At 45.0% G+C, this 21,461-nt stretch overlaps 2 protein-coding genes and 1 non-coding gene across 5 annotated transcripts; all 3 read left to right on the top strand.

The window, feature by feature from the left end:
* The first annotated feature begins 103 nt into the window (after positions 1–103).
* Positions 104–10,704, top strand: tmpoa (thymopoietin a). 2 transcript variants are annotated; one of them, XM_005940585.3, is made up of 6 exons: positions 104–960; positions 4,607–4,724; positions 5,041–5,163; positions 6,810–6,937; positions 9,304–9,404; positions 9,800–10,704. In XM_005940585.3, the coding sequence occupies exons 1-6, from the start codon at positions 721–723 to the stop codon at positions 10,152–10,154; spliced, it is 1,065 nt and encodes a 354-aa protein (XP_005940647.1). In that variant the 5' UTR covers positions 104–720; the 3' UTR covers positions 10,155–10,704. The 2 variants fall into 2 exon arrangements, with proteins under 2 accessions (XP_005940647.1, XP_005940648.1); XM_005940586.3 differs by lacking the exon at positions 5,041–5,163.
* Positions 10,705–12,722: 2,018 nt separating this feature from the next.
* On the top strand, positions 12,723–18,156 carry slc25a3a (solute carrier family 25 member 3a). Of its 2 annotated transcripts, none has more exons than XM_005940588.2 (8): positions 12,723–12,858; positions 13,305–13,467; positions 14,217–14,341; positions 15,760–15,939; positions 16,198–16,379; positions 16,877–17,049; positions 17,218–17,328; positions 17,705–18,156. In XM_005940588.2, exons 2-8 carry the CDS (start codon positions 13,326–13,328, stop codon positions 17,863–17,865), a joined length of 1,074 nt encoding a protein of 357 aa, XP_005940650.1. In that variant the 5' UTR covers positions 12,723–12,858; positions 13,305–13,325; the 3' UTR covers positions 17,866–18,156. The 2 variants fall into 2 exon arrangements, with proteins under 2 accessions (XP_005940650.1, XP_005940649.1); XM_005940587.2 differs by lacking the exon at positions 14,217–14,341 and adding an exon at positions 15,197–15,321 and having other exon boundaries at positions 12,724–12,858.
* LOC121815720 lies at positions 16,449–16,648 on the top strand. Its single transcript, XR_006055312.1, has one exon. It is a non-coding gene; the product is annotated as a small nucleolar RNA SNORA53 (small nucleolar RNA).
* Positions 18,157–21,461: the final 3,305 nt, after the last annotated feature.

The raw sequence follows: 21,461 nt of genomic DNA, 5'->3' as shown, positions 1-21,461 counted from the left end.
TCTTGACCGTCGCGCCTGCCAAATGTGCAGGCTTACTGTAAATACACACTCCAGATGCTGAAAAGAACATAACCATAACGTTTGCTGGTGAGGAAGGTCTGGGAGTTTCTCTGCTAACTACACTTTTTGTATTGAGTAAACAATAGTTCATCAGTTTCAGAGAATTAAATCTATAAAATAATGTAGCACTGGCTGACTTCTGCAACAGAGCTGATCATCAGGTGTGAACTAGAAAGCACAAAAATATCCATAACTGTGACATCTAAGCAAATTTTCAGTGACAGAACCCAAAAGGATCTTCGTGTCTAACATGATCACATTACATCTAATGGTGTTCCTGTATCCAGTTCCTCAGTGAGCAATCTGCGAATGAAGAGCTGGATTTCACTGGGCATGAGTTCTGCGCAGTGACTGATCCTCTGGCTCTGATCAGTCCCAGCTTGTAGCGGAAGGAGGTGGGCTTTACCAACTGCCACTTCCGGTCAGGACCGTGCAGCGTTCCTCATTTCTTCCCACTTTAATTCCTTCCTTCTCCCGAGAGGAGGAGGGAGCGAGAGGATAGACAGCAGCTCATATCCACGTGCTTCTTCGAAGCACACACACTACTCTGCCAGTTCGGTCCAGTGGGCGGCGCTGGTTGCCCGATCCGCCATCAGCGGCTCCGCTGTTTTCTGCTAGCTGTTACTTGCTGACCCGTTGCCCGGTCGTCTTCTCGCCGACATGCCGGAGTACCTGGGCGACCCCTCTGTGCTCACCAAGGAGAAGCTAAAGAGCGAGCTGCTGGCCAACAACGTGGAGCTCCCGAGCGGCAACCCCACGAAGGACGTGTACGTGCAGCTGTATCTTACGAAGCTGGCCGGCCAAAGCACACGCCCCGCGGCTGCAGCTGCGGACTCGTTCTCCAGCGACGAGGAGCTGCCTCCGCCCGCGCTGCCTGACACCAGCCGCTCCTCCGGTAGAGTAAGTGCTCTCCCACTCCCGTCTCATTTGCACACTTCCACACCCACCAGGATTACTCAGCCACCAAAATCCACGTTCTGAACTCGTCGTCTGTTAACTACTGTAAATGTTCGCAGCATAGTTTCGGATGTTCAGAACACAGCAGCTTGAAATGTCGCTTCATCAGACACGGCTCACATTGAAACGTGCGCTCTCTCCTCACAGACATAACTGGAAACGTCATTCCGATTGAAAGTATAAGGCAGTCTCGTGAATGAATCGCAGAGCAAATCCAGATCACTTCCCACAAACCAGTCTCACAGGTCTCACCTCCCCACAGAGTTTCCTTCTTTGCTTCAGTTCCAGCCCCATCCTTACTAATCCCCCAGCAGCAGCAGCTGGGGACTCTCCATCGTGACGCAGAAGAAAGTTGTAGCGCAGATACAGACACACACAGAAAAGATGTAGACAGAGACACAGACACAGATCTGTGAATGAAGGTTTCTGCCGACTATATTGAACTGGAACGAGAGCCTTTTGATAGTTTTCAGCTCTGCATCAGCGCGCTCATGTGCACAGCGGTTACTGGTTTTTGTAGGTGGGATAAAGAGTTTGAGGTTAGAGGCCATGCACTCAGTCAGGAAGAGATTTGTTCTGATGCTGAGGAGGAAATGGGACAAACTGGCAGGTGTTCGAACTGATGTCTGTTCAGGTCTGACAGAGCAAAGTGTCTGAAAACAGGAGTGACACTACTATTTTGCATTTTATTATAGACCAGGAGGCGGTGTTGAAGTCTGCAGGGTATCCTTCCTGAAGCAGCCCTCCCGCTTTGTCCCTTGGGGAGGCTGACACTCCAGCCTGTTTTTAGCAGGTTTCTCATGAAATAGCTGAATTTGGCTGTGACGCAGATTGATGATCAGTTCAGGTTGTAACAGAAACAGTGCATCTTACACGTTTCCACTTTTAAAGTGAGTGGGATGTGTGCCCACTTTAAAACTACAGGCAGTACTAGATGATACTAGTATGTAGTTTTTATAAAAAGTACACATTTCCATGTTGTCCAAAGGCCTGATGTTTCAATAAGAGTATAATGATTGCAGAGGTGATGTGTGAGAGTGAATGAATAGTGGCATTGTAAAGCGCTTTGGGTGCCTTGAAAAGCGCTATATAAATCCAATCCATTATTATAACTGAGCCACCATGTGCTGTGGCTCTTGCAGTGAGTGTTTAGTGCAGTTTCATGGTTTAGGTGGTGGAGCAGACAGATGTTTTCCTGCAGCTGCTTACATTATCATTGTGAACATTGAGGAAATGCTTTTGCTAGGAAGAACTCATGCTCAGACTCAGCATAGTTGGTGTCTTGACACTAGAGTGTTGATGCCGTTTATCTTGTGAAAGCTGCTGCTCACATACCTGAGGGATTACAGGCTGCAAAGGGAGGTGCCCAAAAATGAATTCCTGACATTTTTCAGTGACTGACATGAAAGAGGATACTCGCTGTGACTCTTCGAGTCTGCAAAGCTTCATGTTTTCAGATTAGATGTTGGTCTGAATGAGATTTGGATGGATTGTTGTAAAGTGTGAGGAATGTGTGAGCGTCTGTCCAGGACTCTGTGAAGAGTCTGAGAGTCCACAGTGAGTTTGTTCCACAGAGCTGTGAGCTCTTTAGTTCAGTTATGGCTGTAAAGGCCAGGGTGTGGTCTGCAGAGGCACTTTTCTCCTCCTCCTCCTCCTCCTCCTCCCACTCTTGCAGTCTTTGGAGCTGCTGCTGTGATTGTGAAACAGCTGGGTTCACATCCAGCTGTTTTACAATTGCCATTGTTTCTAATACAGAGTTTCACTTCAGCTCTTTGTATGTTAGAGCTTTGCTCTCCCTCTGCAGACAGACGGCAGTTCGTGGAGTACAGTGGACAGCAAATGTGGTCGCTCTGCTTGACCATAAATTCTACTTCAGTAACCAGGAGTCACATTTTTATAGCTGTGCATTCAACACACACATGTACGCTCCTTTGGAGCCATGTAGCACCTAACTTGTCACAGGTGCTTAACCCGGAGCTAAGAAGAAAGCTGAGGGTTCCTGTCCACCAACAAGCTATCGACAGCTGTCCTGTTGAGTCTTCAGAAGTATGTCGCTGCTGCATTCAGCAACATATTTACTGTACGCTTATTTGATTTGCTCCAAGGCAGAGCTGCCTTTAGTTTTGTTAATTAGGAGACACAGCAGCATGCCACTATGCTGGCCTCACAAGTAATTTCCTGTCGGCCGCTAAGTAAAACTTCAGACTATGGTAAAGAGCCTCCAGCATCTTCAGACGGTCTCGTTCTCCCCCCTAAATATTTCCCCTGTGGCAGCTTCCTTTCAGGAAATTAAAGAACGTGTTTGTGTACATGAGTACGTTTTCACATCTGCTCAATGGTGGTTTAGGAATGAAGTATTCATAAAATAACGAATCTTCCTGCATACTACTCCTGGATTTTTGAAAAAGGCTTTGCTTATGTGCAGTGACAGCAGTGTTATCCAGAACGTTACAGGTGGTAACCACCTTTCTGCTCTGGAAAATTTCTGCAGTTTGACTTCTGTCGTTCACATGAGTTCTCATGTTATGAGCAGAGTCCTTCTACTACACTATTCCGGGTGACAGAGGGGGGGAGAGGGCTTTTCACCCATTTGAGACGCACTCCTGTGCACTCTTCCAAGATCCTGACTACACATCACCTGAACCAGATGACATAATTGTCTCAAAATGTTGGGCCAGAATAGAGAAGGAGCGATAGTGGGGTTCAGCACGAGGGAGAGAACTGCAAAAAAAAGAAAGAAATCCAGCACTAAAAGCACAGGCAGTGACTGCAGCGATATGTTTCCTTGTTTCTAGCACAGAGTTTCACTTCAGCACTGTCAGGTTTAGAACTTCACTTACCAACAACACAAGCAGAGTGGCCCACAGACTGTACACTGCCTCCATCTGACCACAGAGCTGTCTGCAGGCAGAGAGGAGGCGCTACCTTTGACCATAAAATCAGCTTCAGGGAGAGAAAGAAGCATATATAACAATAGCTGTACAAAGATATTTTAAGTGACCAACAACAGATTGGTTGGATTAGGGATCATGTTGGTACAGTAACACAGAGTCATAAAGGTACCTACAAAACGGGTAACTTCTTTATTGTATGTATAACCCCTTTGTAAATCCTGTTCACTGAAGTCTGTTAACCAATACGAATACATAAAAACACATGGAAACATCGGAATTGTCAATGGTTAGTGTTAATGTTTATGGTAACAATTTAATATTTGAGTGTTGTTGAATCAGCAGCTTTACTGACCTCTGACAGTCCTAAAGTTTAACATGATGCACGCTAACTATTCCAGCTGTAGGTGTGTGTGTCTGTGTGAGGCTGGCACTGCAACTGAGTATATAATTCAGTATTCATTTTTAATGTTGCTTAACGTCTAAGTATTTTTTAATTTTTTTTTTATTTATTTATTTTTGATGGCTTGGTGAACTTAGCAGTGTGTGTGCTGGTTCTTTGAAAATGAAACTGTGTTAGGTGACTCTTGTCAGTCATTACTTTGTGATTATTTGCCTTCAGGCTAAAAAAAATCTATCGCTGGCTCCGTTCTGGCTCTGATCGTTTGTTTTGTGTGCTGCCCTGCTGTTTTCCACAGAAAGCCACCAGGAAAACAGACAAGGTTCGACCGACTGAGCTTGATGTGACTGCGCTGAGTGACAAGAGCCTGAGGGATGAACTGCTCGAGCGTGGACTAGACGTGGGGCCAATTGTGGGTGAGTGTAATCCTGCTCACCATTGCAGACACCGTAGTGGACACAGAGACTGCACTCACTGCGCATTTGTAAAATGACAGATGCAGACAGTCCCAGGGGAAAATTGGTTGCAAAGAGGGTGTTGCACCAAAAACGTTGTTGCTTTGGTCGTCAGCAAGGTTGCTGAGATTGCTTATAGTTTGCTTGACTGTCTGCAAACAGCATTTATTCTATGAGCTGTAGTGAAACTTGAAAAAATTAGGAAGGGGACAGATACTTCTCCCATTAACCAGGTTGGTTTCACTGCTACAACATCACCTTTGTCTTGTCCTCCCAGCCTCCACCCGGAAGCTGTATGAGAAGAAGCTACAAAAGTTGCTGGATGAAGGGCCACAGCCTCCGCCACCACAGCTGATGCTCGTAGGCTCAGAGTCTGACCTCTACAGTGACAGGGAGGACGGTAGGAAGGACCCACGGTGCAGCTCATTCAGCTCTGCTGCACTTTAATGAGTGCTTGGATTTGAAATGTTCCCTCATCACCTATATGAGAAATGTGATATCGTGTGTTGATGAAGGGGATGTTGTGTGTAGAACAGATGTCAAACGTATGTCCTGATACAGTTGTATCCGGCCTGCAAGATAATTTCATATGTCATTTATTGATGGCCTGTTAGTACGTGGGGGCTGAATCTTCAGCCCTGCTGAGAAACCATGGAGACAGAGGTGGGGGCTTTATTTTGAGGGGCACAATCATATCACAATCAAATACAGACTGGGATCGTACCATTACGTGAAAGGAGGAGGGGGGGCAGACGTTCCAAGACAGCAGGTGCAATTTAGTTTTATTTATATAGCACCAAATCACAAAAACAGTTACCTCAAGGGGGCTTTATGTTGTGTAACACATGATCTGCTGAGGCATGTATTCAGACATCTTTCTGTAGCATGGGGTCAGTGCAGCTCCAGCTCCTGACCTTTGTCTGCCACTATCTTGGAGGTTTTGAGGAAAAGGTTGCAGTGCTGGAGGTCCATCATCTCTCCTTTAAGACGGTGCTCTATCACATCGACCAGAGCCAGCTCATCACACGGGAGAAAATTCACTACAGTATTTCTACATATCCACATAGCCATATTAAAGGAGCTCCAAATTGCCTGCAAATTCCAGACTCTGGAGCTTCCCAAGACTCCAAAGATAAAGAAAAAATTTGTTGTCAATTTGTTAATTAAATTCAGTTTTATTTCAGTTTTAACCACAACAACAGTTACCTCAAGGCTGCAGCATTGCAAGGTAAAGAGACTTCAGTAATACAGAGAAAATGAGAGCAATCATATGACCCACTGTGAGCAAGCGCTTTGGCGAGAATGAAAAGGCCACACCGCCTTTTAACAGGAAGAACTCTCCAGCAGAACCAGGCTCAGGGAGGAGCTTCTGCGTCCAGTTGGGGTTAGGGGAGGAAGACAGGACAAAGAGACGCTGTATAAGAGAGCCAGAGGTTAATAACTAATGATTCATCGTAGAAAGGTGTATGAACACATAATGAAAAATGGGACTGAAGAAGAAACACTCAGTGCATCATGGGAATCCCCCAGCAGCCTAGACCTAGGGTCACCTGATCCAGCTCTATGTGATTTATAGCATATAGTTACTACCTGAACTATATGCCCTAACAATGGGCGCAGAGCCATTGCAGGGGGGAGGGGGCAAAGAATTCTTGGACACTGCCAGCATAATGGACATGTTTTTGACAATGTAACAAAATCTAACCAGTTAATGTAAAAAACAGTTAACCTGGAACGCCAGGGCTGAGCGCTCGGTACACTCTGTCAGCTGTTAGCAGAGCCAGCGACATCTCTACCACCAGTTCAAAGCAATCAGATTATCTAGGATTGACCTGTCTTGTTAACCCCGCCCCCTGACTTTGATGGGTGAGGCTGACCAATAAAATTAATTCATGAACACAGCAGCAGGGCCAGGAGTGCCAAAATGAATTAAAGAGATACATCATTAAATAATGAATTAAATGTGTCAATAATTAATAAAAATGGGAAATAAATAAGGTATTAAATGTTTTAAATAGTGTTTTGTGTGACTGTCCGTTTTGCCAGAGGTGATTGCAGCTGGTGGTCCAGAGCCTGTGGAGGAACCAGAACCAGCTCCTGTGGTTGAGAGAACAGTGAGGAGCAGAGAGAAGACGGTCATGTCCACTCGCAGCCACAGCAGCCAGCACGCTGCGGTAAGACGGGTGTTCACCGCACTTACAGAGAACAGACCTGTCACTCTTTCCGCTCAATGTCCGTCACTGGCAGCAGAACAAAGGGATGTCTGGTGCTCTGTGTCAGTGCCCGGCTGCTGTGTTAGTAGAGCTGCGTGTCGCTTACTCACCGGGACCCCCTGTGATGGCTTCCACTCATCTGTGACGGCAGCAGCTTGACACGGACCGTTCAGAATTCCACTGCTGGTCACTCTTTAAAGCTGCAACTCTGTTTGTGTCACGCCTAGAAACGGGCTAAGCGGTGAGGGGAGTCCCAAAGAGGCTCTTAGGTGTCCGTTACTTGATAGCATCCAACGGTAATCTGCTCTTACCCATGTTTACTTTGTATGCCGTCAATGCACTGTAGCGGAAAGTGCGTTCAGAGAGGCTCTCATGTTTTTAATGGTTCTGCTCTTCTTGACTATTAGGCTTCTAGCCGAGAGCAAGGCCACGGGTATTGTGTGTGGAGTTCGGAGGGACCACATCATGCGTCCTTTAAAAGGCCTGTAATGAACCAGGCTCTGTATCTCTTGCACTGTGCTACATATGAGAAACTGCTGAAAATTTACCTGCTAAATTCTCATAGAGCTCTTATTCATGTATGAAAAGACTTACGTGAATATGAAATGAAATTTATACTGCACCAGAAAAACCAAAGTACAAGTGTGGAAGTGACCCACAAGTCTTTGCTTCAGGAACAGGACTCCCTGCTCCTCTATCAGTGAAAGTGGAATGGTTCCAATGACCGGACTTTTTGAATTTTGGCGATCAAAGCTGTATGTGGCAGAAAGAAGCAGATCATTGTGACGTATCATGCAGATGTAGTAAGTGTAATATAGTGGGACCCCTGCAGCTGCCTTTAATCACAGTTTCCTCTGACACGGCATGGTATCTTCTTCATCCTCGAAGCTCAAGTGCACTCACTCAAGCTCAGTGTGAGACTGCTTCAGTGGATCAGCTTGCTTCTAGTCACACTCAAACCACATGATGTGGATTAAAAGACAAAAACACCTGCTTTTCTCCACAGTGCCTGTGATATCTGTCTGTCTGTGTCCTTGTTTACTGGAGCCACCTGAAGCAGTCCACTTTTAGCCCCCTCCCCACTCTGTCTGTACAGTCAAAGCTGCTTAAAGAGCAACATAGCCAGACTCATTTGAAGAAATAACAGCAGTGTGAAGTTATGTAATGTGAGTGCTGTGATCTGATACTGTGCTGCTGGTTGTAGCAACAGAACCCCCTGCTGCTCAGGCACTGCACATGCACCTGCTGAGGTGTTTTTCCATTTCATTTCTACCAGTGTTGCCATGATTTCAGTAAGTACAGTTGTGAATATTGTGGAGGTTCTCTCATTGCTCCGTAATCAGATTAAGTGAAGTTAATGAATATAGCGTGGTCTTCAGTATGCAGTTCACTTCATTTACTTCCTCCTGCTGAAGTAATAAAACCACCATCTCCTTTTCTTAATTTAAAAAATTCAAGACAAACTTCAAGTCAATCTGGTTTATGCTGCTACCAGATAATCTGAATTACAAAGGGTTCCACTGACAAATTAACGGGACTTCATTAAGAACACAGAACCCTTTACGAGAAAGACTGAGGTCCTTTACTTTCTGTCAGATGAAGGCCAGCAGCAGGCTGAGGGTGGCAGATGTTGTGAAAAATCATTTGAGTATCTAAACCAAACTGACTTTCTGAGATTTATTTAAAAGAAAGTTTAAACCTTTGCAAAGGCATGAACAGGGTTTATAAAGGTCAATTAATAACAGCTCCTTTATACCCATCGTGTGGATACAATGTTGTCTGTTCAGCTGTAGGCCTGGGACTCTCCAGCAGCCTCTTTGATGAGAACTTAAACTTCTTCACAGACCTAAAGAGGTGACGTTGTCTTCTTTCTCAAGCCCTCTGAAATGAACCGGCTTGAAGTGGGAGACACGGAAAGTGTTGTGGATCGTCACATTTCTGGATAACTCAAGACAGTTGAGAGATTAAGAATTGATTTAACCACAAAAGGACGAATAAAGCAAGGCTCAGTTTATCTGGGAAGACGAGCACACTCGCTGGCCTGTTTTGGACTTGGGACCAGAGTCCCGTGGTACTCAGCCAGATGTTTGTTTTACTGAAAGGTCCCGAGTAAGGCAATGCGGGTGGTGCTGCTCCGTATGCGACAGCAGCATCAGATAGGGTGTTGCTTTTTCCTTCGTTGGCACAAAATGAGGAGATCGATGTCCAAGAGAGGCATCGAGGGGGGAGAAGTGAGTGGCAGAGGAGGACACGATGGGCTGTGCATCTACACTGTCCAACAGTGTGTTCATTTCCCAGCTTAACCTTGATTTCTCTTGTCTGTGTAGGTGGAGAAAATCGCAGCCAGTGATCAAACCCTAAAAGTAGACGAGAAAGACGTTCTGAAGGAGCTCTTTCTTAATGACCGGAGCGGTCCAACCGGAATCACGTAAGTGCAGTCGGCTGTTCTTTTCTTACCGGAAATGAAGTTTGATGTGTTTAGTCAGCAGTAAAATAAATATTCAGAGATCTTCTAAAGTCGGCACCACAGAAAGCAGGACATGAACCCCAGAGCGAAAGTAAAAGATATTAAAATTACTACTTTAGCAAGTGTGAAGGGGCCAAATACTAGTCCATGGCATTGTAAGTGGAGCAGAAGTCTCTACAGTGTCTTTTAACTTGGCATGGCCAGGGTCAGTAAGTGCTGTCATAGCAAGGATTTTTTTTGACAGCAGTTACTGGATTGACCGAGACTCAGAACAGTGGAAAGTCCAGTACATTATCTGCTCTACATGGCGAGCTGAGGTCTCTGTGAATATTAAATCTTAAATGTTTCTCTTGTAGTGCCACCTGTCGCCGGCCCATCCGAGGAGCAGCAGGGCGCCCTGTGACATCCAGTGACCTGTGGAGTGATGACAGCCTGTTCTCTCCAAAAGCCACCAAGACGAGCATCTCCTCCTACACTCAGAGCTACTCAGTAAACAGAGTATCCAGCCTGCCACCCAAAACCACCTCCTCCAGCCTCCCGCCTGCAGGGCAGACCCAAGCAGCACAGCGCAGCATGTCTCTGTGGATAAAGCTCTTCCTGTTGGCCATCGTGGCCACTTTCCTCTTCCTCGTTTACCAGGCCATGGAGACCACCTCCATAAACCCATTTCAGACCTCAGACATGGAGGTGGCTGCTGGTAGCACAGCATAGAGAGCACAGCTGGAGACTGAGAGGTGAAGAAGACTTAGTCTGCTTTAACTCGTTCATGTTTCATTAATGTTTAAGTGTGTTAAGTGTTCTTTACATTTTGCTGCGATCACAGATTTTGTACTATTCTACTTTTTTGCCCTCATTTCTGAATAAGCTTTTATAGAGAAGAGAAATACATTTCAATGACTCTCATTGTGAAAGCACCCAGCAGCCCTGTCTGCGGTTCATCCTTAAGCTAGGACCTCAGGTGATGACGAAGCCAGTCACTAATCAACACACACAGGAGCTTTCAAAGACACAGGAGCCTCTTCGTTTTGTTTTTAGTCGTACTTGCATGGTGTGAATGTGTGTGTGATTGTAACTTTTCAAAATATGCCTTAGTATCTCTGTTCTTAACAGTCTTTAAGAGTCTGAAGCTGCTATTCTGGTTTGTACCTTGGACCAGCTTTGTTATTGAGACACGGAGGCTTCTTGTTATAGTTCAAATGCTTTTTAAAGCCTGCCCCACTATTTTCCTAATCTTCTCTTGTAATAAAATTTTATACCCAAATACATTTTCTCAAACAATGTATTACATTTTCTCTTACGTTTAATGAAATTCTGATCAATACTGTAGAACAGGGGTGTCGAACTCGCGGCCCGGGGGGCCACTCGCGGCCCACGCCACTCCTACTTCTGGCCCGTATACTGACATGAAGAACTATAATGCTAATGAAGTGACTTTTTTTGTTAGGCAGGATTTGTGTGCAATGTTACAATGATTTAATATGAAGGCAATATGAGCAGAGAGTACAGACATGCTGAGGCTGTGTAGTTCAGTGAGAGTCAAAAACTGATGTGTACACTTATGTCTGCACTTTTATTTTGTTAAATACAAACAAATGATAGCAGAAGTGCTGCCACGTGTCCGGCCAGAAAGAGAGGACCAATGTGTTTATTTGGCAGTTCAATGAAAGGCTTCAGTTATTCAGTAACTACTGACAATTATTGCACTGTCAGCAGTTACTGGAAGGTCAGGAGAAAACCAGTCTTACTCCTTAACACTTACAGTGCCTTCCACTATAACTATGCAGTCTAATGGCTGAATTATGCTTCAGTGGGAAATCTATAGTGTACCTAACATACATAACTGGAAACTCTTTTTAACCGCTGTAATGTTAAGAGCCGTTTCTGGTCATGACAGACTGTCTAATAACCCTGGCCTTGGTATCTGTTGTGCTGGTCACACAGTGGATATTTTCAGGAATTTGAACCAGAGATGACGATAACTGAACAGAGAATGGGGAAATGAATACAGACTGAATTTAAACCAGGGAGAGAACTCAAAGTTGCATAACTAAACTAACCGTCAAAATAAAGCAGGACTGAAAGAAGGACCAGGAAAAAGCTCACACCCAGAAAAGGGTGTAGAGCCTGCTTCAGGTCAGTGATGAGTTACTACCCCAGGTGGAGGAGTTCAAAGATCTATGGGTCTTGTTTGTGATTGAGTGAAGAGTGAAACGGGAGATCGACAAACTGATCATTGTAGCATCCTCCAGAGCAGGGGTCTGGAAGTCCAGTCCTTGAGGGCCGGTGTCCTGAAACTTTTCCATGTGTCCCTGTTGCAACACACCTGAATAAAATGAGTAGGTCGTACCAGGAGGAGGCTCAGTGGCACACCCAGGACATGCTGGAGATAACTCTCGGCTGGCTTGGAAAAGACTCGGTGCCCCCCAGAAATATAAACTGCCCTGAGGCAATGGGTGTTGTGAAATGCGTGAGTGATCCTGGCCGTGCAGTCATTACTATTTAGGTTGGCGTAACCTCTCTGGAGCATGTAGATGAATGTATCATCCACTTCCAGATTTGGTTGATCTGGGAACTGCCCAGGTGAGCCAGGGCCAGTCTTTCCGTGACCCATGTGGACATGGGCTGTGAATGAAGAAACTGTTCAGCTCATTTCCTATCTCCGGGCTGCCCACCGGTTGTCACTTTAAACCCAGTGATTTTCTTCATTCCACTCCACACATCCCCTGTGGTGCTCTGCTGAAGCTTGAACTCCAGCTTCCTCCTGAAGGACTTCTTGTATTTTTCTGAGCTCTTAGGCTTTGCTGGACTCTCCTCGGAGAATAAACAAATCGTTTTATCTCTCTCTCTCTCTCTCTCTCTCTCTCTCTCTCTATATATANATCTATATGTATGTATATTAATATAATATAAAAAAAAATTTTTTTTTTTTTTTTTTAAATTATACAGGACTTCATGAGTATTGTGCAACTGATACATAATTACGTGAACATATCCATTGTGTTTGTAGCCCATATGTATTATCACAGCAGGGCTGCTGTACATCGAATGACCAGCAGATGTCAGTACTTCCAAAGGGGCTTCATCACACCTTCAGAGCAAAGCTTTACCCAGCCGGAACTTTGAGAACTAATTAGAACTATGAGAGGTGTTCCTCTCACAGTTCTAATTAGAAGTCACTCTATAGAACACAAACACCTGAATGTTGAATATAATATGACAGTCCAGTGTGTTTCAACTACCCAGTCTTACCTGTCGACAAGGACCGCCTTGATGACGACTGAAGACTTACTTGTTGTGCCCCACCTCCCACTATTGGTGACGTCACGAAAGGACAAATCATTTTAGCGCGAGGTCATTCGGCCTCTTCGAGCAGCCGGTTACAGCGAAGCGGAGGCGCCATCTTAGGACACTGAAAGTGAGTCGTGCTTTTCTTCTTCAGAGAGAACAGAGGAAAGAATTAATGGCGATTATTTTGTTATGGACGTGTAACTGTCAAACCGCGATTCATGTTGAAAGGCGGGTTTATTTTATTTCTGTCTCTAATGTGAAGCGCAGACACTCCTCCTTTAGGTCGCGTTAGCTTGATGTAGCATAGCATTTTACCGTGTCGTTAAAGTCAGTGTAATGTTAGCCTGCCGTGCATTTTGAGCTCATGTACAGCTGCTTGGTAACCTTTCGGCGACTTTTATTAACGTTAGATAACTGTTGTAGTTTAGGTATTTGCGTTGAGGTCATTAAGCCAAGATTTTCCTGCTGACAGTCAAACTAAGCTGAGGAGCACGTGACCCACTCTCGCGAGTGGGTTGGTTGTGTTAGCAGTTAGCTCAGCTCACGCTAACCTTGTCTCTCATTGCACTGCAGCTCCGCCGGCAGGACGCCACCATGTATCCCACTACACTGACGCAGATCGCCCGGGCCAACCCGTTCAGCGCCCCCCTCTTCACCCTGCAGAAAGTGGAAGAACCCCTCCAGAGCCATAAGGGCCAGAGGAGCCGACGATTGGCGGCAGCTGCCACTGTAGACGGTAAAGCCGGCCGAGACTCCGAAAGGTCGCTGCAAGGCTAGCGTTAGCTTAGCTGAGCAGATGTACCCGGTTGCGGCTAACTACTTTCGCACATTATATGTAGTCGGACTTACTATTTGAGCAGGCACGTGTACTCGATTTGTTTTATGTACGAGTTAGGTGGTCCTGAGGACTGTTGGATGATGATGTTGGAGCAGTCGGGCCTGCCCTGCATACAGGCCGCCCGTGGAGGACACGGAAGGACACAGCAGCGCTCAGCCTTTGCACAGCAATGCGCTGTTTGACACACTTTAAGGATTTTCTGAATGCTAATTATAACAAAAATGAATGTGACCCTGACTCTGAGCTGCTCAGGGGTCACCTTTGAAGGCAGATGGCGCAATGGCTGTGGTACACAGTACAACAGTGTTCTTATCTGGGGCCTTGCAGTCTGCAAACAGGTTTTCAGAGAACCAAGTCTCAGCACAAGATTTGAACTTCCTTCCCTGCTCAAGTCTAGACCCAGCCATTTGACATCAAGCTTGGATCATTTGTTTTTGAAACAGAAACTGCAGTTTTTAAGTTTGTTAGTGTTTGTTTAAGTTTGGAAGACAAAATATCCAATTTCCTAGTTAAATGATATGGGCAGTAAAAGCTCTTTAGGTAAGAGGAAAAGTGGATGACAAACTTTCCATAAGCTCACTGCTCCAGACTCAGTCATACTGAGCTCATATTGCCCTGTTCTTAAAGTCTGTCCTGTGTTTCTTCAGAGGGAGACAGTTGTGAGTTCGGCTCACAGAAGTATTTCATCCTGTGTGGCTTTGGTGGGATTCTGAGCTGTGGCACCACACACACAGCTGTCGTTCCCCTCGATCTGGTCAAATGCCGAATGCAGGTCTGTCGCTGCGGCTTGCTGCCATCGTCTTTGGCCCACTTACCCATAATTCTGTTTGTCCTTTTAAAAAAAATTTAATGCACCTTTCCATGGGAGAAATGTCACCAGCATAGTTGTGGTGAATCTGTTTTTGCCATTAGTTCCCATTAATCTGACATGTTGGAGTGATCATAACATACCTGCATGATTTTTCACGGTATTGTTAAATGAATGCCACCCACAGAAGAGGACCAGTGTCTGAAGGTCAGAAGGACCGACCTGAGGGAGAACAGTTTCTCTTTTGACAGTTTTATTACACACAGCTGAGTTTGGCTTAGGCAACACACTGACTGTTCATTAACAGGACTGCAAAGACAGCCGTACGTTTGATACGACAGTTTCTCTGCTGTGTGTAATCATTCCAATGAAATGAATATTGTTTTATTTCAGTTTAATCAGACCATGTTTTTAATCAGTTGGGGATCCTGCTAATGTTTTGCATTTGTTTTTAGACTTACTGACATATTGACGATCTGTTGGAAGTTTGAAGTGTGTTAAGAAAAGCAGGAGCTGGTAAACGAGGAGAGAGAACTGCCTAACTGCAAAACATTACTGTGGTCCCTGACCGCTCATACTGAATTTGTACAGTGATTTGATCATACTGTCCTAATGATTGGTGGCATGTTGGTGACAGAGGCATCCATAATGGAAGGGTGTTGGCACTGAATTGAAACAGTTGCGACCTGGAGCAAAACACACTTATTTGGTGTTTCAGTGGTGACTCCTTCCATTACTTGGCCCTGTGTTTGTTGATTTTTGTCCTGTTGCATGTGACCTTGCATGCTGCATGTCTTTGTCCCCTCCCTTCTACCACAGAGGAAGTCAGCTGCGAGTTTGGCTCCTCAAAGTACTATGCTCTGTGTGGCTTTGGGGGTATCCTGAGTTGCGGCCTAACACACACAGCAGTGGTGCCCCTCGACCTTGTCAAGTGCCGTCTGCAGGTTTGTATGGAAGCTGAACCTCCCAGTAGCCAGCATCTACGCCAGCCTCTCAAACCTTCAACTAATGAGTATGTTAGCAAGGAGTCTACGAATTATTGTATATTAAAATAAATATCAGTCATTGAGTTGAAGTGACTTTGAACAAACAAAGACAACTGTTTGCTTCTTGAGAATGTGGATCCTGAGTGTACAAGAGCTTGTTAAACCAAGCAAAGCAGAAATGGACAAGTTTAATTAACAGTAAATGACTCTATTTGCCCTCACACAGTATTATTATAAGTGTTATTAACAGTAACCTGACATGAAAACAGACGTCTCCAGTCCAAGTATGTTCTTAGTGTCAGCCTTCTGGTGCTGGTTACCTGCAGACAACACTACCCCTAAAACCCCTGTGTTCAGAGCTGATATGGTGATCACGCCAGTGTTTCTGTTCCTTAGGTGAATCCTGATAAATACAAGAGCATTGGCAATGGATTTGCAGTAACAGTGAGAGAAGATGGTGTCAGAGGTCTGGCAAAGGGCTGGGCTCCTACCTTCATTGGCTACTCCATGCAGGGACTCTGCAAGTTTGGTTTCTATGAAGTGTTCAAGATCCTCTACAGTGACCTGCTAGGAGAGGTGAGTGGAACGTTTTGACACTTGACTGGGAACGCCTGCCAAAGCAGGGTGGGCACGAGTCATGCTTCTGGTCTACAGAAGAAAGATGGGATGAGTTTAAAGGAGTCCTTTGAGTGTTTATTGACCATGAAGCTGCTCTGAGTTGTCACATTATTTTGGAGAAATCTGAACTGCCTTCTTCATGTGTGTAAATGGAGTGTAGGCTATGTGTGACTTGCTTGGAACTACTCTTATTTTCTCCCACTGTGTGACCAACAGGAGAATACGTACCTGTGGAGAACCTCCCTGTACCTGGCTGCCTCAGCTAGCGCAGAGTTCTTCGCTGACATCGCTCTGGCTCCAATGGAGGCTGCCAAAGTCCGTATCCAGACCCAGCCAGGCTATGCTAACACCCTCAGAGAGTGTGCCCCCAAGATGTATGCAGAGGAGGGCCTCTGGGCGTAAGTTTGTTCCATAACGTGTGGTAGCACTTGATTGAATAATTCAACGGAGAACAAGTTTGTGATGCTAACACGCTCCTTAGATCCACCTCTGGAGGGCGCTGTTCTCTGAGCAGAGCTCCTCAGCAGCTTTCTGGCTGTACAGTTGGAGGTGCTTGAGTCATTGGCGTGTGAGAACAGTCTACCTGTCCCCCAGCCCATCTGCTGCACTGGCAACCCTGTCACTGGGCAGGGATCTCCCAGTGCAGCGAGCCTGGGGGACGGACACATTCAACATAGTCTCTGCATAGAGCTGGAAGACAGTTTGGAGTGATTTTTTTTTCTTCTTTTTTTTTTTTTTTTTTTTTTTTAAACTACATTTAACCAGCAAAATGTGTAAGCTACACAGGTACCTGAGCCTAAAACTTACTTTAAAATTAGGGGATATGTATCTCTATATGAAGTTCTAGTGCCAAGTGTCTCTGAGCTCATTCTTTGTTTTTTGCCTGTAATCCCAGTTTCTATAAAGGAGTGGCTCCCTTGTGGATGAGGCAGATCCCCTACACCATGATGAAGTTTGCCTGCTTTGAGCGAACTGTGGAGATGCTCTACAAGTATGTTGTTCCTAAGCCCCGCAGTGAGTGCACCAAACCTGAGCAGCTGGTTGTGACCTTTACGGCTGGTTACATTGGTGAGTTTGGGGATGTTTCCCTGCTGATGTTGATTAAATGCTGCCATGTATTTTGAGCAACTATTAGACCTTTAGTTGTAGCATGCAAAGTAAACTCCAATCATTTTTGCTGTATAAGGCTAGAAAATCAAGGTTGAGGTTTCTAATGTCTCGTTGCTTTGTGTGCAGCTGGTGTGTTCTGTGCCATCGTGTCCCACCCTGCTGACTCGGTCGTGTCTGTGCTGAACAAAGAGAAGGGCAGCACTGCTATGCAGGTCCTAAAGAGGCTGGGACCCAAAGGTTTGTATCAACATTATTTCAGTTGTTTCAGCAGCAGTAGTATGAAACGAGGTTTAAGACCATCCACTGCTGGAGGAGCAGAGCTTCTCAGCAGCTCCTATGTTGTGGGAGGAGTTTGAGTCATGGCATACCTGCAATCAGGCCTCGGTTGTGTCTCAGGGGTTCAGGAGTGCAACTTTGTGAACAATTCACTTTTACACTGCTCACCTCCTGTACTTGGTTTACATTCAAATAGAGTTGAATGATGACTTTGTGTCTAGCACATTTTTGTGTTCAGTGGATAGCAAAGTGGCTTTTGTGTCTACTGAAGTAGGACTTGATTGACCTGAACCACTGTTTTGTGAGGTGAGGAATAACTGACTGCTGTCTCTTTCAGGTGTGTGGAAGGGTCTTATTGCCCGTATCATCATGATTGGTACTCTGACAGCCCTGCAGTGGTTCATCTACGATTCTGTGAAGGTGTACTTCCGCCTGCCACGCCCCCCTCCACCTGAGATGCCCGAGTCCCTGAAGAAGAAGCTCGGTCTTACAGAGTAACACATCTTGTCACTGAGCTGCATTCTCCAGAAGCAACACATTTAAACCCCCAAATTCCTACAGCACACAGCAGCCACTGTATTTATGTCCTCAGCTCCTGCTGCTCTTCAGGGCCCAGGGGTGCTACTTCTCATGTATATTTAAAAGCAAAACGGGCGAGAAGATGGAGCCGTCACTCTTGGCTGATCAAGGGTCTGACATAATTTTTCTCTGTAGAAACATCAGTCTGGTTTTATCAGTTCCTGTCCTTAGAATATTTGGAAATTCTAATTAAATATTTCCTGGAAAACACCTGTTGTCTGTTTCTGCTTTGAATTCAAGCGTTTGTTTTTAAGGTTATACAACATCTATCACAGTGCATCTGCCCTGTGCAGGAATATCAATTGTAAAGGAGCGCTACTGCTATAACTGGGAAGGTTCTGTATATTACACTGAAATTTGCAGTGGTTTAAGGTGGTGTAGTTGTGATGCATCATATGCTGCTAGTTTGAGTTGCCTGAGGTCATCAGCATGGAGAACCAGATTTCTGTCAACTGTTTGCGTAGTGTACTCACTGGAAGATCAGTACATTTTAATTAGAGATGACTGACTAGTCTTTGTTCACTGTTCAAGGTGTTCTTGGTGGGCCTGTGTTTTAGAGTACCACCAGAGGGAGGTCTTACTCCACCTTCAGGCTGAAGAAGTTGAGAGGGATGTTTCTCCCACCGAAAATGCTATGGAATTATATTTGGGTACGAAGGGAGAAAAATATATCATCTGAGCAAATAACTTCATTTGATGGCCACATTTGTTGTCACTCATGCAATCAACAACCTACCCATGCAGAACTCTGCAGCAATGCACACAAACCATTCAATATGCTGCGCAAGCACTGCTGCAGTTTGATGCACTCACTCTCTGAATCAAGTGACTGGAGGGCAGAGCCCAAAGGAAGAGAACCCACAATGCAATTGGCCACACATAAGCAGTGTTCAGAATGAAGTTTCCCAATTATCAACAGTTGCTGTGCAGTAGTAGAAAGATTGACCATTGTCACTTTAATGCTGAAGAACAGACCTTTTCTGATTTATTTTTTTTTCCTTCAAAAAATTATAGTGAGCATCAGGAAAGATCCTTATTTAGCAAATATAAACCTGGCCATTTCATTACCATACCCCACAACCTTAAATTTGAAACTATTGACAATTTAAGTGTAACGTTAAATGATTACTAGCATCTTAGCTGCCTTTTCTTTTAAAAGCCACACTATTAGCCATAGTTGATGGTCACATAGGCATTCATTTTACTCTTTTACCACGTTAATTTTACCTTAATCACTCAGCTGTTGGGACTGCGGTCCTCTACTTCTAGTTGGCTAGAAGTATGCCCATAGGCTGTGCCTATGAGACCTGCTTACTATTTGTTGTTGGTATTTATACACCTCTCTGCATTTAATTATTAGTTATTATAATATCTGGAGTCCAGAGGAGGTCTTCGTCCAGTCTTCCTCTCCTCACGCCACCCAGTCGCTGCCCCTCCCTAAGCAAGTCAAGTGGCTTCATTGTCATTCCAACCATGTGCAGTGGTACAGTACGCAGTGAAACGAGACCATGAAGCTACATATGACATATAACAGGCAATCAACACAGGACTTTACAAAGTTCAATGTGCAAAATTTGCAAATAAACAAAACAAAGAGTGCAACACCAGACAGAGCAGAACGATATAGACACAACAGTGGAAACTGAGCATTGTACAGAAAGTAACTTGGTGTATGAAGGTGTGTGTGTGTGTGTCAGTGCAGTTACTCAGTGTTCAGGAGTCTGACGGCCTGGGGGAAGAAACTGTTCGGCAGTCTGGCAGTGACGGCCCGGATGCTCTGGTACCTCTTGCCAGAAGGCAGCAGGGTGAAGAGTGTATGTGAGGGGTGCGTGGGGTCCTCCACAATGCTGGTGGCTTTGCGGATGCAGTGGGTGTGATAGGTGTCGATGATGGAGGGAAGAGAGGCTCCAATAATCTTCTCAGCTATTCTCACTATCCGTTGTAGGGTATTGTGATCTGATACAGTGCAGTTACTATAGCAGACAGTGATCCAGCTGCTCAGGTCACTTAGTCCCTCTGCTGAAGGTGGTTGGACCTTCTTAGTTATGGAGCTGGTGTTGAGGGACCAGGAGAAGTTCTCCGCCAGGTGGACACCAAGGAATTTGGTGCTCTTGACAGCCTCCACAGATGCTCCATCAATGTTAAGTGGACAGTGATCTCTCTGTGCTCTCCTGAAATCTTTTGTTTTGTCCATATTCACACACAGGTTGTTGACTCTACACCAGTCCATTAGATGTTGCACCTCCTCTCTGCATGCTGGTGTGAGATTATAGCATAACATATGATCAATTATTCCATTGTCCTCATCTCAGACTGTGGTTGATGGTTAATGTAGAAGTCAAAAGCTGGAATTGTGAAATAGATATTGTTCATTACTGATAGATCCTATTTTCTAGTACAAATGGCACAGTTTTGTGTGTGTGAGAGAGAAAGACAATTTAGAATTTTATTTTTATATTTTTTGCTCTATAAAAGTGATTGATTCTACTATTAAATATCCAAGGAACCAAAAGTAAGCTGTCTGACAGCATAGTGCTGTACTCGGGTGATATGGTACTGTGAGGTCTGAGGAATATAAGATGGGGCCTGATTATTCAAGACCTTCTATGTGAGGAAAAGGGTTTTTAATTTGCGTCTGGATTACCAGGGAGCCACTGCTTCCTGTTAAATTTTGCAGATACATTTACATGCATCCACTATCATACGCTCACGTTGTGCCTCATGATCCTAATAGTGCATTTGCTAAAATGATGTAGTAGAGCTGTGGAACATAAAAATCAGACACTGCATTTCAAACTGAGTTAAAAGGAACTACTGTGTCACAAATGAAATGATAGCGCCTAGCAGATTTACCTGATGCTCATCTAATGGGCCTGAGCCTGGCCTGGGTCACAGAAACTCCCCCTTACACACACACAGACACACACACACACACACAATGTGCTGTTGTACTGATGGTGTCATTACAATCCATTTGTTGCCCACAAAATGGGCAGCTTCTACACTGGCAGCAATAGTGTTGTCTTCTATTGGGATAAGGTTGCATCTCAGTGGGTACAACAGGGCCGCCTGGCAGGATAAGGTTGCCAGGGGTCATGGGAAATGGAGTCTATTTATGTGTTCCCTGTTTGTGAGGCAACACTGTCATCTGTGAATGATTGAATAAAACATCAACACTATGGGGGATAAAAAGGTTTGTCAGACGCTCAGTTTACTCATCTCCTCTTTTTGGTGGATCGCTCCAGTAATTTCCACGTTTAGGTAGAATACGAAGAATCCATTGATTTGATAAGCTAACAGGGTTATTGCACATGCTGCTTGAACAGTATGTGTGGCCTATTTTAGTACTCCATCTCCAGCACGTCCCACTGTTGATGGAAATAGCAGTGGGCTCCATCAGGGACAGTCAGGGTTTAGCCTTCATTATCAGGTCCACTTTCAACTATGTTTCCATTGCACTGCGCCAAGTCCACACAGACAGGCAGATCATGCACCGAGGACCCCGTAAACTTGCT

Source organism: Haplochromis burtoni, unplaced genomic scaffold (genome assembly GCF_018398535.1).
Source record: "Haplochromis burtoni strain Fernald_Lab_line unplaced genomic scaffold, NCSU_Asbu1 Contig_281, whole genome shotgun sequence".
Taxonomy (NCBI): Eukaryota; Metazoa; Chordata; class Actinopteri; order Cichliformes; family Cichlidae; genus Haplochromis; species Haplochromis burtoni.
Note: the sequence above shows the minus strand (reverse complement) of the source record. Positions and strands in the feature narration are given on the sequence as shown.

Coding starts and splice junctions, on each gene's coding strand:
- tmpoa (XM_005940585.3), top strand. CDS start 721: ATGCCGGAGTACCTGGGCGACCCCTCTGTGCTCACCAAGGAGAAGCTA. Junction 5,164..6,809: donor CTACAGTGACAGGGAGGACG/GTAGGAAGGACC, acceptor CCGTTTTGCCAG/AGGTGATTGCAGCTGGTGGT. Junction 9,405..9,799: donor AGCGGTCCAACCGGAATCAC/GTAAGTGCAGTC, acceptor TTTCTCTTGTAG/TGCCACCTGTCGCCGGCCCA.
- slc25a3a (XM_005940588.2), top strand. CDS start 13,326: ATGTATCCCACTACACTGACGCAGATCGCCCGGGCCAACCCGTTCAGC. Junction 13,468..14,216: donor GGCAGCTGCCACTGTAGACG/GTAAAGCCGGCC, acceptor GTGTTTCTTCAG/AGGGAGACAGTTGTGAGTTC. Junction 16,380..16,876: donor GCAGAGGAGGGCCTCTGGGC/GTAAGTTTGTTC, acceptor CTGTAATCCCAG/TTTCTATAAAGGAGTGGCTC.